Below are 18,783 nucleotides of genomic sequence, written 5' to 3' on the forward strand. Positions count from 1 at the left end.
AAAAAAAAAAACACATCTTAGTAAAACCAATACCTTCTCAGCTTCTTATCGAAGCGAAAAATTATTATCAATTATATTTGCTAATATATTTTTTGTAATTTATTTAATATTACAGTTATATTAGTGTAATTAATATAACTGTATTAAATTATATTACCTATTATGGAACAAAGAATGAATTATTTTTATTATATTAGAAATGTAAAAATACTGTATTTTATTATACACACGAGTAATACATGTATAACATCCATATAGTATGCATTTTATAAATAAAAAATATTAGGAATTTTAAGTTTACATAACCTTCAAATAGATCATTTTGATCTGATTGTAATAGTGTTACGTTACTATTATTGTAAAAAATTATTATAATAAAATACAGACAGCGCATCCGCTTGTAGAGACTGATGAATTAACGATTAATATTTATTGCAAAATGGGCAATCGGCCTAATTATTATTTAAACTCAAAAGTCCTGGACATCGTGGTCAATCGACTTCAGTGCCTTGTGTCATTCATTAGTCTTAGTACTCAGTTGTGTCGTAACACAGGAAAGAGCAAATATAGCGTAAACGTGTAAATGAATGAACTGTGTAAATGTGCAACTGTGTGTACGAAGATGAATATGAGGAGGTGGTGCCTGCTGTATAGGTATTCACGTGCGTGTTGTCGTACAGCAGTCACCGTGCTCGGCTGACACTCCGGGTTAGCTGTGGGTGTCGAAAGACTGTTGTTATAGGAAGGGAGAATAAGAGTAACACCTAGGCATGAGGTGCAGACGAAGTGCAAGACACAAATACCAGGTGTACGCAAAAGGAGCCCAAAGTATGAGGTGCAGACGAAGTGCAAGACACAAATACTTGGGGTATAGGAGAGGACAATGAAGTACGAGGTGCAGACGAAGTGCAAGACACAAGTACTTCAGAGAGAGAACGGGGTAGCTGAGTATAAGGTGCAGACGAAGTGCAAGACACAAATACTGGGCGTACCAGATAAGGAGTATAACAAAGTACGAAGTGCAGACGAAGTGCAAGACACAAGTACTTCAGAGAGAGAGCGGGGTAGCCGAGTATAAGGTGCAGACGAAGTGCAAGACACAAATACTAGGCGTACCAGGTGAGGAAAGATAACAGAGTACGAGGTGCAGACGAAGTGCAAGACACAAGTACTCTGAAATGTCGAGGAAAAGAGTATATAGATTAGAAAAGGAATGAACAAAGACTTTACTTTAAACAGTAAGCCGGACAGCGACAACCGAGTACTGAGACTGATGAATGACACAAGGCACTGGAGTCGACTGACCACGATGGTCAGGTCTATTGGGTTTTTATAATAATTACACTTATTGCCGATTTGGCAATAAATATTATTTGTTAATTCATCAGTCTCAGGCAGCGGATGTGCTGTCTGTATTTTATTAAAATAATTCTCACGATTATGAAAACGTGACACCATCACAGTTGTCGCTGTCCGCAGGGGCATCATTCCAATTTTTTTTTTTTTGTTTGCAAGATTTCAAAATACGAATTTGGAAATTTCATCAGGCCATATAAAAATAGATATATCTACTTGAGTAAATTATTTTTCTTTTAATTTTTCAATACATTATGAATCACAATCAACATAAGTAATAAATATAAATTATAATAGTACTTGCTATTATAATATTATATAATATAACGTAGCGTCGAAAAAAATAACAAAATTTACCGATTTTTAAATTTGTAATGTTTTTTGATATTTCCCTCATTTGCGGGTAACGAGGGAATTTTTTTCAATTTTTAAGGGTAATGTATTCAACTAGATACAATTTGTGATCTTTTGACGTATTATTGAAAGAAATCCGTCCAGTGAGAGCTGAGAAAAAGTGACAACAGACATAAAAAAAAACACATCATGGTAAAATTAATACCTTCTCATCTTCGTATCGAAGCTGAAATAGTTATTTTTGATTTGTTCATTTTTCAATAAGTTATGGCAATTTTAGAAAAAAAAAGTGAAATAAATGAGGCGTGGTGAGGCAAAGTGATCTAAGTGCCAAAAATTGAAAAATACTTTTTTCTACACCAAAATGATCTATGTATATATAAAATATGTAAATGATCTCTTTACACAATACTGTGTAAAGAGATCTATCTCCAAACTATCAATAAATTGTTGGTAAAAGCAATTATAGATGGAGCTGTCTGTATGTCCACGCATGTCATTCGCTCTAATTGATCTAAGTCCATTCATGCTATTTTTATTTTTGTCGTTGTTATTATTGTTTACGCACAATGTCGATAACAGTCAACATTACATCATCATGGTTTGCAGTTTCTATATCAGTCGATATTTTGTTGTGTACAAATAGCTATCATTCTTATTTTTCTCTGTATTTTGTGATTTTATTTTGCGATCATGGATGAATCTGCTTTTAAACCATATGAAAATTTAAAGAATAAACGTCAAAGGAAAATAGAAAGTGAAAAAAGATTAAGTGGAAAAGAATACGAAACCGTTAAGAGAAAAACAAAAATATCAGGAAAAAAAGCACCTACAAACGAAGTAAGTAATTTTACTTCTTTTATCGTTAAGTATTTCATTAAGACAATGTAAATAAAATACTATACAAATACCTACCGATAGTTTTAATAATAATATTGAACTCTTCTTATATTACAGGTTATTTGCAAGTGTAAGTTTGGTTGCAATGATGTATTGCACATTAAAAAAAAGCTCTTCGAGAACTTTTACAATTTGGGAATCAACGAACAAGGAAGCTACTTAATGGGACTTATGCAAATCCTAACCATCCAAAGACGTCGACATGGAAATTATGATGATCCGGTAGAAAGTAGAAGGCAATCAACTATCAGTTTTACAGTGCCCAATGGACATGGAGACCTCAAAAGGGTATGCAAAAAAACTTTTCTTGACATTTTTGCTATCAGTCCTCAAAAAGTGACAACTCTTGTTAAAAGAAAAAAAGCTGGTTTTACTACTTTTAAAGACAAACGTGGTGGGGTAAAAACGTTCAAGTATACTTCAAAGGACAGGCAAATGGTTAAAAACCATATTAATAGCTTTCCCAGAGACGAAAGTCATTACAGTCGGGCCAATTCAGAAAAAGAATACTTAAGTCCGGATCTAAACATGAACAGAATATACTTGGCTTACAAAGTTAAAAATCCTGAGACAACGATTTCGTATAAATTTTTTCGATCTGTTTTTTTAAAAGACTTTCCTAAGCTTTCATTTAAAAGACCAAGAGTGGATACGTGCAAAACGTGTGATGCTCTTGATCTTAAACGAAAGGACAATAACGTACTGGTAGTCTTATCAGGTAAGACAGAACTTGAATTACACCATCGTAAAGTCGATGCTGTCACCGAAGTTATTAAAGCTGATGCTGCGAAAAGTACATTACCTGGAAGTCAAACGTGTACTATTACTATGGATCTACAAAAAGTCTACCCACTGCCTAAACTATCCCATACTAGCATGTATTACAGTCGTCAGCTTTCATGCTTTAACTTTGGAATTCATGTAACAGACACGTCCAATGGCATCATGTGCGTGTGGCATGAGGGGCAATCAGGGCGAGGAGGGAACCAAATTGCCTCATGTTTAATGCAAGCTATTAATTCAGAACATCTCTCTTCCTACAAACGTCATTTAACAGTTTGGAGTGATAACTGTGCAGGGCAACTTAAAAATAGGATGCTTCTTTTCCTTTACGTATGGTTGGTTGCCAATGGCACATTTGATACGATTGAACATAAATTTTTTATATCAGGTCATAGCTACTCAGCTTCAGATAGAGACTTTGCTACAATTGAAAAACGAGCTAAACGATCTAAGTTATTCAATGTGAATGATGTAAAGCGTGTTATTCGCAGCTCTAGACTTGACAGACCGTTCAAGGTTATTGACATGGGGAAAAAAACATTTTTTGATTTTGACACTGCCTCTACAAAATTTTTAGATACATCAAAGTTGGGAATAAGTAAAGTTGCTTGGTTGAAAGTGACAAAAGATAGCCCAGGAATCGTTTATTTTAAGAACAATTTTAGTTCCCTATTGCCGTTTCAAACATGTAACATTTTTAAACGAGGAATACAAATTGAAAACCTTATAAATGCAGAAATTGAAAGTCTTCCGGGTGTAGTGCCACTAAAAGAAACGAAGAAAAAAGACCTCCAAGCTATGTTACAGTATTTAAGTGAAGAAAATAGGTTGTATTTTGAAAAAATTTTAAGTGCTTAAACTGTTGGACATAGATCATTTCTGACACTCTTATTCTTTAAAATATTTGTTTTTTATAATTTGTCAAAAATTTTTTTATAATTTGTTAAATCTTATACTTCATGATTTATCAAAATTTGAAAAATAAAAATTTAATTGTTTTTGTAAATTTGGGAAAGTTTTTATTGATTTGCCAAAAAATTTAATTTTGGCACTTAGATCACTTTGCCTCGCCACGCCTCAAATGTTAAAATTTACTGATTTAAAAAATCGTAATTTTTTGGGGGATTTACGAGTAACGAGGGAAATGTCTTTAACTAGATACAATTTGTGATCCTTTGACGTATCGTTGAAAAAATTCGGTCCAGTGAAAGCTGAATAAAAGTATTAACAGACACAAAAAAAAAAAATAAACACATCATGTAATATTAATACCTCTTAGCTTCGCATCGAAGCTAAAACTATTACGAACATCAATATCAATATCTTGCGTCCGGTACAAATATCAATAGTTGAGTTTAATATATTTATTATTTATTCAATTAATTGTTACCAGAATATTTGTTATTTGACCAATGTAACCATAATAATACAATGTTTTTGAAATTTGAATTGATGTATAAAATAATGGTGTATTATTTTTGCAGGCCAATAGGGACTGTTTTTAAAGTAAGGGGTGCGGTTGCACACCTAACACCCCCCCCCCCNGCGGTTGCACACCTAACCCCCCCCCCCCCCAAATGACGCCCATGACTGTCTGGCTTACTGCAATAAGTTAAGTCTTTGTTTTTTCCTTTTTCACCTACCTACTCTTTTCCTTGACATTTCAGAGTACTTGTGTCTTGTATTTCGTCTGCACCTCATACTTCTGGTTCCTTATTGAGTACCCCTGGTATTTGTGTCTTGAACTTCGTCTGCATCTCATACCTTGGTGTTACTCTTATTTCCTTCCTATAACAACGGCCTTTCGACACTCACAGCTTACTGGAGTGTCAGCAGAGCACGGTAACTGCTGTATGATTACACGCACGTGAATACCCATGCAGCAGACTCAACATTATCGTCGTACACACTACACTACCCTTACCCTTTCCGTTTGGGTTTTGTTTTGTATTACGATAGATGATTCCTTGTATTAAATGCACTGAGTATACGTTTAACTATGCGTTGTTTAGTCAATATAATTATTTCTCAAAACAATTTAATTTTAAATAATACGATTTTGTTAGAAAAATCTATGACTGATTTTCATATGGAAAAGATTTTTAACGCTCTCTATATTATAATTAAAAAAGTTAATTTTATATGTACACTTATTTTTATCATAATTGAGTAAGTAATTTTTAAAGCTTCATTTGGCCTAGCCAAAATACAATTCAAAAATATTTATATCTAAGTATAAATTGTACCAAGTCGGTATTGTGGTGGTCTAAAGTGTCCCGGTGCTAGCGCCTTAAAATAATGCGGCTCAATAATCACTAAGTAAAAAAATTAAACACTAAAAATATAATTTAAAATTAAAATTATGTTAAAAATATTAATATTTCTTTTTGTTTATTCTACGAAACATTTATTACAACTTTCACATTGTATTTTATAAATGTCCGATTTCGTCTCTTCATCTACTTTATCTGTAAGGTCACCAAATAAATTTCTTAAATTATTACTTTTATATGTTACCAGTGGTCAAAATGATGTTTGACGGAGAGGGGCGGTGTCCCTCCCTTCTTATTTTGAGTACAATCTAGCGACCCCTTTAAGTTAAATCCTGGGGGAGCGCTCTAATTTTGAGCACTGAAGAATGAAAAGTATTAATATAAGAAATATATTCAAATAATAAAAATTTCAAAATTGTTAAACAAAAAATAGTTGAAAAAGAACATAAATTATGAAATTATAAGATTATAAGATTTTTATGATACAACCGTGGTAATATAAATATTTGGAGCACGGCCATAAAATAACATTTAATTTTAATATTGACCTTGTGATGTTTTGTATAATATTCATTTGTAATTGATTTTTAATGAACTAACAATAATTATTGGTAGGTATAACTCTATTCCTTATTTAAGATAATTTTTTTGTTTTATTAAGTAAGTATATTTGCTTATTATTATTATTACCAATTCGATGTGGCTCGGAAACACTCCTCACTTTTTATGAGCTATAATCCCGCCTTCTAGTTTTTCCCATTTTAACCACTCATAAAAAGTGTTTAAAAATTATAGCACCTACACTATTCATTATTAACATAACCAATTCCTATGTCTAATAATTTTCTTCAGCATTAATAAATTAAATAACGTTAATTTATATTCAAGATTTTAAATAATACGTTAGAAGGCATTACTTGATCCTCATAAACTATTAATTTTTTTGTTTAGAGTGCAGAATTTGTTTAGGTGCTCTTGCTGAAGAAACATGTACTTTAAAATGTTGTAACACTAAGTATTGTAAAGAATGTATTATTCCTTGGCTATACACAGGTGTTGATAAATGTCTCTTATGCGCTAATAAAATACCCAATTGTAAGTATTAAAAAGTTTATATATAGTCTACAATATTACAAATAATGTAAACTTAATTTTATTGCTTAACAAGGTTTATTGATTTGGTAACAGATAATCAGGGGCATTATGAAAGATGTTTATAGAAACCATAATATCTGACTCAGTCATTCAGAATGCTACGTTTCAATGAATATTTATATTATTTCTTAATCATTATCTTATAATTTGACTTTTTCTGGTACCATAGTTCAAAACTTTATGAGGAGTTCTAAAATGTATATTTCGAAAACTGAATAGAATATGCAAAAAATATTCCATTTACTAAATTTAAATTTATAAGACATATTCATTTGTTTTTCTTTTGTGTTGTTAAGTTGTTAAGTCATGGGAATGTTTCAACATCACTATCAGTATTGAATAATTAAAAAGAAAATGTATGGAGTTAAAATTTAGTCAACTGTAATAATATACATATATATACACAGTGTGATTCCTTAACTAAACAAATTATTTTTGAAAATATTAGGACTAATAATTATTTTATATTTTTAACAAACCTAAATATTACAGAAACAAGATGACAAAATAAATAATAATATTATTTATTATTATATGCCATATAACAATAAATTATAAATTCATACACAAATTTTTTTTAAAATAAATATTCGGGAAGAAAATAAATAATAATTTTTCAAATAAAACCGAACTTTTTCAACGGATTTGATTCATTACATATTCATAAACAAAAAAATACTTCAATATTCGGGTTTGTCCTTAAGCGGTGATGGACAAAAGATACGAATCGCACGTTAAAATAATAAATCGTTAGCAGTTTTTATATTTATAATACTAATTTTTGTCATTATTAACAACAATCACCTCGATAAACCAATCCAACCAACCGGAGACTGGTGATAATGATCAAAATGTGGTTGACGAGCAGGTACAAGATTCCATATGATTCACCTTCAATTAAACAGTTCTGAAGTTCGCCTTGATGTTCCTTAGTTATTAAATTCGTTCAATCAACAAAATTTGTGTAGTTTTCTCAGATTACGTCGGTGACAAATCTTTTTCGGTCACAAACTCTGCTTTAAATGCTTAAAAATGATTGTGTAGTAAGATTACTAACGACTTCAGTATAGATTAACTAAGATACGAATCATACCACATACAACCTTCGCTAACTTCACACGTTCTGTTGGCAAATTGCTTACAAATTAGTAATAGCGTACGAAACGAGTTCTAGTACCTAATACTAATTGATAATTGTTTAAGGACTGTTGGCTGTTCCTTTATCGCTATCTAAATGCTATAAAAAAATGCTTCGAATCGCATAAACAAAATTAGTAAATAAAAAATGCATCATAGTAAAATTAATACTTCCTCAGCTTTGCATCAAAGCTAAAAAAATCGAATTCTTATTTGTTAAAAAATACTGCAAAATGAATGTGAAAAATTTATTTTATCTTTAAACTAATATGAAATAAAAGTTCCAGTATAAAATTAAATTTAATATTTTTTCTAGTACATTATTAAAATACTTTTATTTTTAATTTCTTAGTGTGTTATGCATGTAAATCGGATATTTCTGAAGATGGGAAAAAGTATGTGACTACATGTTGTAAAAGAAGATTATGTTTCAATTGCTTTTTGCATAATAATAAAGAAAAATTTCTTTTATGTTGTCCTTTTTGCAACAAGATTAGACAAAAACGTAATAGTATTTTATATTTTAATATTTTAACATAATTACATAGCAATTTTATTTTAAAATAGTGATATTTATGATAAGTTGAAAACATTTTAATGAATAATATTAAATTAAAAATAAAGTTTATTGTAAGAAACAATAATTCCTTAGGGTAAATTTTAAGGGTAAATTTCGAAAGTTTATTTAATGCAGAATAGTCTAAATAAAATGTTGGCTGGTCGGAAATAATTTTTCTATTAAAAAATTCTCCATTTATTAGAAAAAATAATAATTATAAGTTCCTATTTCACAAGTTGCCCATAAAATGAACGCTGTAGAATAAAAGTATCTTATTATTTTTTATTTTTATTTTATAATTTCACGGGCAGAAGCCCTTTTTACAAATTTACAAGTACATAAATTAGGTAATTGTAACATAGACAAAGATATATACTAAAAATATGTAAATTAATTATTAAACGCAAAGATAGAAATACAAAATGAAAATGAAATTAATTATTAAACATAAAGTAAAATACAAAAATTAAAATGAAAAATTAGGGTCAACATTGGCATTAGACATAAGATGCCTAAGTGGCTCATTTTTTGCATAATTAGTTAGGCAGTGAGAGACAACAAATGGAGCATTATTTTTTGTTGCGCGCTGAGGTACTCTGAAACATATGAGGGACAACAGTCTCGGCGAATCAATATTACCATTCAATAAACCAATTAGGAAATTAATTCCAGCATTGTGCATACGCTCAGCTAATGAGAATAGGCCAAGCAAATACGAGACAGGGGCATAATCGTGATTTGGACAGACTATTATAAACTTAATATGTGCTATGATGTATAAAATTTAATTAAATTTTAATCTATGCGTTTTTATTAAAAAATGGAGTTTAAAATTAGTATATATGGCAAATCACACTATATATTGAAGAAATGGCGACTGAAATTATTAAATAGTGTCTAGTAGAGCATGGGGTTTCACTCCCTACGATTACACTTAAGACGAATTTATTATAAAACTTTTATGATTCTAATTCTGTAGAATTTTAAATATTTTCCATCACTACCATAAATCATTTATCAAAAACAATAATTGTTTTTACAAATATTTAATACTTATATCTGTGTTCGCCTAGTTGAGTAAGTGAATTATAAATATTAATAAAATTATATTGTGTAATAAACAAAAATTAAATAATCAAAAAATTCAGCACAGGGGGTCGCGGCACAGTGGTGACGTAGCATAGTTGGATCAAGTATAGTGATATCCGATAGTGATTAAAATCACTATCAAAAAAAAAAAACGCTTCGATGCAAATCTTTAGATAGTCTTTAATTTTAAAAAATTGGTGGATTATTTCAAAATTTACATGATTTGCTAGTTCCTTATTAATATCCTGATTAAGATAAAGTATGTCAAATGAAAAAGGGATATAAATATTATTTCTCATAAAATAATTGTGTTGATTCATACACTTTTAAGTAAGTTATAGCATATAAAGTTAAAAATATAAAAAAGAATTTTATGGCAATTTAATTAAAAAAATTTAAATATTCTTGAAAATTATAGATTTTAAATTTGTAATTTTTTTGGAGATTTCTACTACATTCGTTTTGTGATTTTTTGACGTAATTTTGCAAGAAATCGGTTTGGTGAGAGCTGAGAAAAAGTGGAAATAGTCACAAATAAAAAATACAAAAACATATCATAGTAAAATTAATTCCTTCGAAGCAAAAATATGATTTTTGTAAAAAAATTATTTTTTATATTTTTGGTTTTATAACGCTATAACTTTTTGAAAAATGTATGTAACATTATAATTTTTTTAAGATGAGTGTTATAATCTTCTTTTATTCGACATACTTTTTTATTAATTCGGACCATTACCTTTTATACAGGAGGTTTTCAGAAATTAAAATTTGCATATAGAAAAATTAATTTTTTCAACTTAACTTTTGAAAGTGTTCCGGAAATACTCAAACTATTATATGTATTTTATATTAAAGCTTATGTAAAATACTTTGTTATACAATAAAAAAATATAGGACTTTATTTCGTTTTCATAGTGAAAGTGAACATTAAAGTTAATAAAAAAATAAGATTTTTGTAAAAATTTCTTTTTTATATTTTTAATTTTATTATGCAAAACTTTTTGAAAAACGTATGGGTTATTATTATTTTATATTTATATATTATTAATATACAGAGTGGAACGGATCTATTGACAACTCATATAACTTATGATCTACATAACATTTATTACTTATTTTTTTTAATCAATTTTTACAATATAGAACTATATTTAGAATATGTTTCATGTTATTTGTCGCAATTACAAAAAAATATTTTAAAAATTATTAATTTGCGTGATTCTATCATTGTAATCATATTACTATGGATATTCCTTGTTAGGAGATTTGATAATAAATACACTTATTCACTATTATTCACGTTTCAATTTATAATATATGAACTTATTTAAGTAAAAATTCAACATGTTTTAGACAATGTTTCTTTAATTTTGTTTAATTATCTTAATTATATTATTATAATCAATACTACAATTACAAATGTTAATAATTTTACGCCGTCTTAATAATTTACACCACTACTCACACTTGTGAAAGCTCGAAATTAATCAAGAGCTGATTCGCAATGTGGTGTGGCTCCCTCCCATTAATCGGATCCCAGAGTGGAAACCATTAGGGAGAGTTGGCAAAATAATTCACTAAAACAAGAACCTAAGGCACCGGCCTAAACCAGCACCTCAGGTACTCCTGTACCAGGCGGCGTGGCTGCCTCTGTCTCAGACATTCCGCTTCCTCCTTCTTTAACAAGACGGATTCAGCGAACGCCTGGACGAGACTCTACGCCTCCCGGCTCCTCAACATCAGGTCCTTCATTGACCCAATTCGGAACGTGGACCTTAGTCGGGACTTCAAAGAGTCTCGCTCCTGGACCCACGCGTCGCACCGGAAGAGGGTGTGCAGAGCTTTGTCAGCTTCTCCCGGGCGATATAAACAGTGGTCGCACGTCGGCGAGGCTGCTTTACGAATACGGTGTAAGTACTCGTTAAAGCAGCCGTGGCCGGACATCACTTGGGTGAGACGATAAGTCATCTCACCGTGAGTCCGGCCACCCACCTGCCCAGCCAATCGGGTCCTATGAGGGACCTGGTCCACTCGCCTCTCGTCGTTACCTCCTAGAGAAGAGTCCGCCACCGGAGCATGATCATCCGCCTGAATGCTAGCCGGTCTTCGAGTTCGAGGGACCGGTTGCGATCTCGGCGGAGCTCATGCCCGGCAGCGCGTTCCTCGACGAGCAGATCAGCGGGCGGCAGTGACGACAAGGTCTCGCTGCCACTCCGGATACCGTTCGGTACGCCAAAAACTGTTCGGATCGCCGCCCTCTTCTGCACCCTGAGCAGGGCTTCACGGTTTTTGGACGAATACTCAAAAGTATCCGCCCAAACCAGCCTCCTCGGACGAGGCGCCTTCCGCCACCACCAGCGTGTCGTCCGCGTAACAGACAACGCTCACGTGTGTTGTTCTACAGCAGAACCGACTCTTGCGGGACGCCACCCATCACGGGTCGGATTCTCAGGCCCGCGGCGCTCTCATAGGAGATGACCCGGTTGCCAAAGTACGACCGGATCATCCGACCGAGGTACGAAGGCACCCGAAGCGCGTCCTGCTCCCTGAGGATGTATGACCATTGCACGGAGTTGAACGGGTTTCGGATGTCCAGGCTCACCGCTACCTCGAAGCCCTTGACGTTGGGCTTCGATCCGGGTGACGAGCAGCCGCTCGAGGATCTTCCCCAAGTCATCCAACATGCAAAGCGGTCGGTACGACAAGGGGAGACCCTCGGGCTTGTCACCCTTCTTCAGAAGTACCAGCCTGGCCTTCTTCCACTTCATGGGGAATTCACCATCCAAGAGACAGCGGTTCGCGACGGCGCGTATCCAATCGGTGGCGAGGTCGTGGACCAACCTCCACACCCGGTTTGGAATCGCGTCGGGGCCGAGAGCTGTGTTCCGGCCCCGCACGTGCGCCACCGCGGCGGCCACATCCTGGGTGGTGAATTTCTCCACCGACACATCGTCCCCGAACGCCGAGGGTGGCAGAGGCGGATGTGTCGGAAAGAGCGTGTCTACCGCCCTTTCCAGCACTTCCGCCTCCAGCTGACTGGAAGTCGGTGGACCGCGGAGTTTCCGCATAACGACCCGATAGGGTTTCCCCCACGGGACGTGGTTATACGACAATGGGAGAATAGTGAAAATCCTGATATTGTACAATTATTGGTTAATTGTGATGAAAACCTTGACGTGGGCGTAGTTAATGAATTGTGAAGGACTGGTTTGAAACATGTGTTAATAAATGGTTATTTCGAATACCTTGAAATGGAAAAATTCTTTATATAATTTTTGCTTTTATTAATATATGTTATATTTAATACATGTGTTGGCGTAGAAATATTTTTATTTTCCGAGGTTTATCCCTAATCACCACCAAAATAAATAACCACGATAACAACACATTACTAAGTTTTCAAGTCAATAAATGCAAAATAGTAAAAATGTGTAAATGTATCTAATTCCTAGCCCTATAAATTACTAACTCAATCATGAAAATTATTAGGTAAACAATATGATGTAAGTAAGTTGAAAATATTATGTAAGGAATGTAAAACAAAGAAAGGAAAATATAGCTATTCTTCAATTTGTCCTCACGAATTTTGCAAGGAATGCTTTAAACAGAAAATTAAAGAAAACGATCATTGCCCATATTGTAATCAACCACTCATAAAACGAATGAGCAATCGTAAGTGATATATCTTGTATATACAGCGTGTATTGACCTGACTGACAACACTTGAAACATTTAATATAATTATCATTTTGATAAAGTTTTTTTTTTATAATAATTGTCTGCTTGGATTACGTTTAAAGCATATTTTTATTTTTTTTTACCATAACTCACACACAAGATTGCTAGTAGACGGTTCACTGTGAGTTTTAATTTCAAACATTCTTCATTAAAGAGCCTTTAATTCACGTAATAATACAGAAAGGTTCGTCGCTAGATTGTTGTTTGTGGTTTTCCAATGTTTTTATTAGTGTAGTTCCTACAAGCAGACATGAAAAAATTCATCACATCAGGCTCGATACTGTGATAACGCTGAATACTCTAAGGTGCTTTTGGCTAACTATTCTGTGACAATTTAACAATACTTTCATTTGGTTAAGGCGTCTATTCTCTGTTAACGAGCAGGTATGCCAAGGCTTACTGGTTCCAACTAATCAAAGTCATGATTGGTTAAGAACAGTGATATGTGTTACCACCTCCATTGAGATAACTAGGGTCCTCAGGGTTGTTAAACCTCTGATCTTAGCGGATCCCTCTACGACATCCGCACAATGCTCTAATAATAATCATTGCCTGAATGGATATTTAATACATTGTACTCTTCTCTAGAATGATATTTATAACAGTACGAGTTTATTATTTGGAATCTTTACCCAACTTATCAGGTTGAAAAGATTGAAAAAGTTCAGGGACGTATGCTATATTAGCTACAAGATATAGTTAATAATAACAATTACGAATAACAATTAAGATAATGTTTCTGAAGTCCTTTATATTCATGAAAATTTGTGTGTATAATTATCAAAGATGTAAAATATTACTATAATCTAATTTCAAATTATTCTATAGCTCTTTGATTGAATAAAAAATTTAAAAATGTTTAATTTCATTCAATTATTTTTATTGTTATTTTGTTATTATAATTAATTTATTGATTTTTTTTAAGAGTGCAGTTGTTGTTTCGAGGCTATTTCTAATAAAACTGATACATTTAAACATTGTGATTCTATTTTTTGTGTATCATGTATTTTAAGTTCACTAAAAATAAAAGGAAATACGAACTGTTTAATTTGCTCTAAAGATGTAATAACTACCGGTAATGTATTTACAAACTTAAATAAAAATTAAGTTTCACTCAAATTTTTTAAACTTATTTTATTATATGCATATTGAAACAATTCTGAGAGACGTATTCATAGAATTTCAATACCGTTCTAATTTATGTGATTCTAATGTATATACTTCTGAATATAATATTACACTAATTTAAAATATTTTGTAAAAAATTATTGTTTTGCTTTTAAAATAATCTTTTTGTTGAAATAAATCTTACTTGCAATAGGCAAACTTTGTCCAAAAAGTAATATATTGTAGTTTAAAAAAGTAATTAATATTTTGTTCAATGTTAATAAGATATCATCAACTTAACTTTTAATTTAATTAAAAAATAAATAAACATCGGATTAATTTTAACTTGTTAACTTTTTAAATTTAACATCATTTTAACCAATTAAAAAAATCAGTAACTTGCTCATCCTTGTGTAATAGTAGGACTTCAAATAGTGAGATGAAATTATGATTGAATGGTAGGAGTGGATTTTTTCGCTAAATTTTTAAACTAATCAAGGAACATTTCAATTCTATGCTAATTAATGCACTAACAATATATCTCAAACTAATTTATTATTTTTGGATAAATTTTAAATTGATTTTAAAATAAATTTTGTAACTTGATAAATTGAAAATTCGATAAAATTTGAATCATAATTTATGAAAAAATTAAAAAACGTATTCAAATTTTTAGCATGTCATTTATGTAAATCAGTTATTCCTGAAGATCATGGAAAAATTTATTTGACAAAATGTTGTAAAAAGAGAATATGTCATTCATGTTTGTATTCAGACTTTATCGGACCAGGAAAGTCTGATATGTATGTGATATGTCCATGTTGTTTTTACTATCATGAACATGGTAATATCTTAGATCTCAAAGATGATTAAAATAATTTAATAAAAATATTGTCAATACATAAAAAATTTTCATAGAAAAATTTTAATTAACATATTTACATTATTCTAATGTCTTTTAGGTCCTATGTATAAAATAATATGGTTAAAAAAGAATTGTAAGAAATGTAATAAAAAACCAGGTCAATATAGCATTAACTATTTTTGTCCGGAATTGTATTGCGTGGATTGTATCAAAACAATAAATAGGAAAAATCACTTTTGCAAACATTGAAATAAAAAATTTCTATTATTATTATTTTTTTTTTTTTTTGAAATTGTGAGGAAATATAATGTACTTGCTTTAATTTACACATAATGTTGTTATTATCATATTAAACAATGAATTGTAATTAATTATAAAGTATACTATATATCCATATATCAATAAGGTTGTTTCAAATGCGTCTTTTTGTTATCAGCATGCAATGTATNATCAATAAGGTTGTTTCAAAAGCGTCTTTTTGTTATCAGCATGCAATGTATTTATAAATACATTTATAATAACTAATTTACAAATATATTTATAAAATAAATGAAACTGATACAAAATTTTATTCAGATAAAAAGAAATTCATATTTTCAATAAATTTGGGGATTGATGGTAGGCAACACTGTATGCATATCTTACTAATTAGTGCTGCATGGTTACACCATCTAAATGTTCGCATTTGAAAATACTCAAGTATTTACACTTTAAAAAAAGTTTCATGGTGATTCAAAAATTTTTCAAAGGTGGTACTAAAATATTTTAGACGTCAAAATAAATTTTGCCAATTTTATCATTAAATAAACTTTTTTTAGTAGACAACATTATTTAAGAGATGCCCAACCCACCTGTGACTTCCTCATGATCCAACGCTGTCATATTTAAGCATGATTAAAAAAATATCAAACACTAATATTAAATAATCTTGTGATGTCTTCTCTGAAAAGCATATATTCAAAAAAGAACAAATGCAGATAGCATTTAAAAATAATTAATGGTAGTTAATCATCATTATATCATTTGAATTTAAATATTCGTAAAAGTATGTTGTAAACATATTTGCCATTATATAGCAAATATATTTATATGCGTAAAAGTTTTTTGTGTTGTTTTTTCTTTAAAAAATTTAAAAAACCACAATACATACAATTTACTCGCCAAATCTTCATAATAAAAGAAGTTTCACTGTATCTACACGTACTCGTAACACGCACTGATTTTTTAATTAAGGTTATTGTTCATTATCTATAACCTAAAAAACTTTTCCTAAGCGAAATTTATTGACATAGATAAATTAATATTGGTATTCTTTGACATACTTAGTAATCTGGCAAAATTTCGAATCATAAAAAACTTATTACATTATTCAGAAGTTTTTATGAAGTTGCTTTTAAAACCACAACCAACTTAAAATATGACCTTATAAAATTATTAAAAATTGAAATCAGCTCATATATTTTTTTAGTTCTCAAACTTTTTAAAATCAAATTTTATTTTGATTCTTTTGGAAATTTACCACCTTCATCGAGCTTGAAAAATATTTCACCGGAATTCGTGTGAAATATAATTATAATCAGAAACAAAAATATAATACAATCGTTTGCGGTCAGCTTTGTATAAAATTTTTAAAATCACAATGCCTAAATCTCTGACTCTTACGTTGCATGGAACAACGTCAGAAGTTGTCAACTGTAGCTTGAAATTCCTGATATATTATAAATATAAATCGAATAACTTTTTCAGTATTATTTCAAACAAATTTTTTTTTGAGCTAATAAAATAAAAAACTTTGAATTTACCGACTTAAAATTAATATGTTTTATTCAAATCAACTTTTTATATTGTTTTAAGGAATACAAAATTAACTTAAGTTCATATGAGTCTATCATAATATATGATTGAATCTATATTGACATATTTTTATGTTTATAAATGATGTAATTTTAACTATTGTCATATAAAGGATACAATAAATACGCCCAAATGCTAATAAAACACTTAATAATATATAGGTGTGTAAGTAGTGCTGCCTATCTTTTTCGTCTTGAAATTTAAGTAAATATTCAGTATAATAAATAATAATTGGTATTTAGTTATTAATAAAATTATTAATATTATTATTACATGGTAATTTTAAATACTTAAAGGAGAATTTCAAGTATAAAAATTTACTTCAATGTTAATTAGTTAATAATCAATTTAGTTATATTTTTTAAATAATTGCATTTAAAGATCTAGAATAGTGGGTTTTCATTTGGTCAATCTAATCCGCTATTAANTATTTAAAAATTTAGAATAGTGGGTTTTCATTTGGTCAATCTAATACGCTACTAATTGGATACTGCTAGGGTTGTAAAGATAGAATTTTCTAGAGAAAAATTTGGGAATTTTCCTTCTCAATATATTCCAAGAGATTATCACGAAAGAAAATATTATTTATTTCTTCAGAAAAATAAATTTTGAAGTAGCCAATTATACAATATTTGGTTAACTTAAGTGAAGAAGTTTTACAATAAAGTAAAATATAATAAAAAAGCTAAAAGGTGTGTTATAGTATTTCGAGAATAATTTCTAAAAATATTATTACAGTAATTTTAGATCATTATCCGTATATAATCTATATATATGTAAGTTTACATTTAATTTCTCTATTGAAAATGCATGACAGTATTCATTAATTATCTTAACTAGTTTTAGTGTGTTATTGTTATAACGTGATTTTGAAATGCCATTTTGTGTTTTGGTTCGAATTGTTAGGATTTTGCTGTACATATATTTGTTTTTTTTTTTTAATATCAAAATTTAGCTAATAGAGAATTGATGCAGATCATGACAAAAATATGCCAGATATTCTTTTTAGAGGAGTTTAAACGCAGGATATTTTATGTTTAACCTGATTAAATACAAAAATGTTCTTTTTTTAAAACCTGTTATTGAGCCAAAACCGTGTTAGAGGTAAAACCGAAATAGAATATGTAAAAAGCAAATTTGAATATGAATAAAACTGTTTTTACCCAAGTAAGCCTTTTTTTTTTTTTTTAATAAACAAATTATTATAATATGAAGTTAGAAGTAAAATTCCGTGTAATGGATATTATAATATGTTTTGTGTAACTGTTACTGTAGCACATACACCTACATATAACGGATACTGAAAGCATGTTTCTCACCGATATTTGACATACAGAGTCTAATTTTTGCGGATCATTTACTTTTAGTTAAAGAATTGTCCGTCATCGCTCTTGACTCTACAATTCTTTGTCACTGGGTGTTCAAACAATCAAATGCCGTCAAGAACGATACGAAAACTACAAACTGGCTCAAAAAGCGTTATCATCGTTTGGATACTACTGTTGGGGATGTTAAATACGATAAATTACCGAAAATAATGCAACTGTTACGCTGCGAGACTATTTACGTAAAAGGTACTATGAAAAAAAGTGTTTTGGAAAAGTATTTACCTA

At 30.5% G+C, this 18,783-nt stretch overlaps 1 protein-coding gene and 1 long non-coding RNA gene across 4 annotated transcripts in view; one reads left to right on the forward strand and one right to left on the reverse strand.

Moving 5' to 3' along the window:
• The window catches only part of LOC126898713 (uncharacterized), a 69,912-nt gene that overhangs the window by 18,007 nt on the left and 33,122 nt on the right, over positions 1-18,783 (forward strand). Inside the window, exons 11-16 of one of the 3 annotated variants that reach the window (XM_050673011.1) lie at positions 6,618-6,761; positions 8,311-8,463; positions 13,096-13,278; positions 14,270-14,419; positions 15,128-15,295; positions 15,414-15,473. In XM_050673011.1, coding sequence (XP_050528968.1) covers positions 6,618-6,761; positions 8,311-8,463; positions 13,096-13,278; positions 14,270-14,419; positions 15,128-15,295; positions 15,414-15,473 — 858 coding nt within the window. Of the gene's footprint in view, positions 1-6,617; positions 6,762-8,310; positions 8,464-13,095; positions 13,279-14,269; positions 14,420-15,127; positions 15,296-15,413; positions 15,672-18,783 lie in introns of those variants that run through there. The other 2 variants (XM_050673013.1, XM_050673012.1) reach the window with 2 other exon arrangements.
• LOC126898736 (uncharacterized) overlaps positions 18,745-18,783 on the reverse strand; it is a 37,290-nt gene continuing 37,251 nt past the window's right edge. The window contains exon 4 of the long non-coding RNA XR_007702366.1: positions 18,745-18,780. This is a non-coding gene — a long non-coding RNA (uncharacterized LOC126898736). The remainder of the gene's footprint in view (positions 18,781-18,783) is intronic.

The sequence above is a fragment of the Daktulosphaira vitifoliae genome, unplaced genomic scaffold, assembly GCF_025091365.1.
Source record: "Daktulosphaira vitifoliae isolate Bord-2020 unplaced genomic scaffold, ASM2509136v1 Scaffold_2, whole genome shotgun sequence".
NCBI classification, from domain to species: Eukaryota; Metazoa; Arthropoda; class Insecta; order Hemiptera; family Phylloxeridae; genus Daktulosphaira; species Daktulosphaira vitifoliae.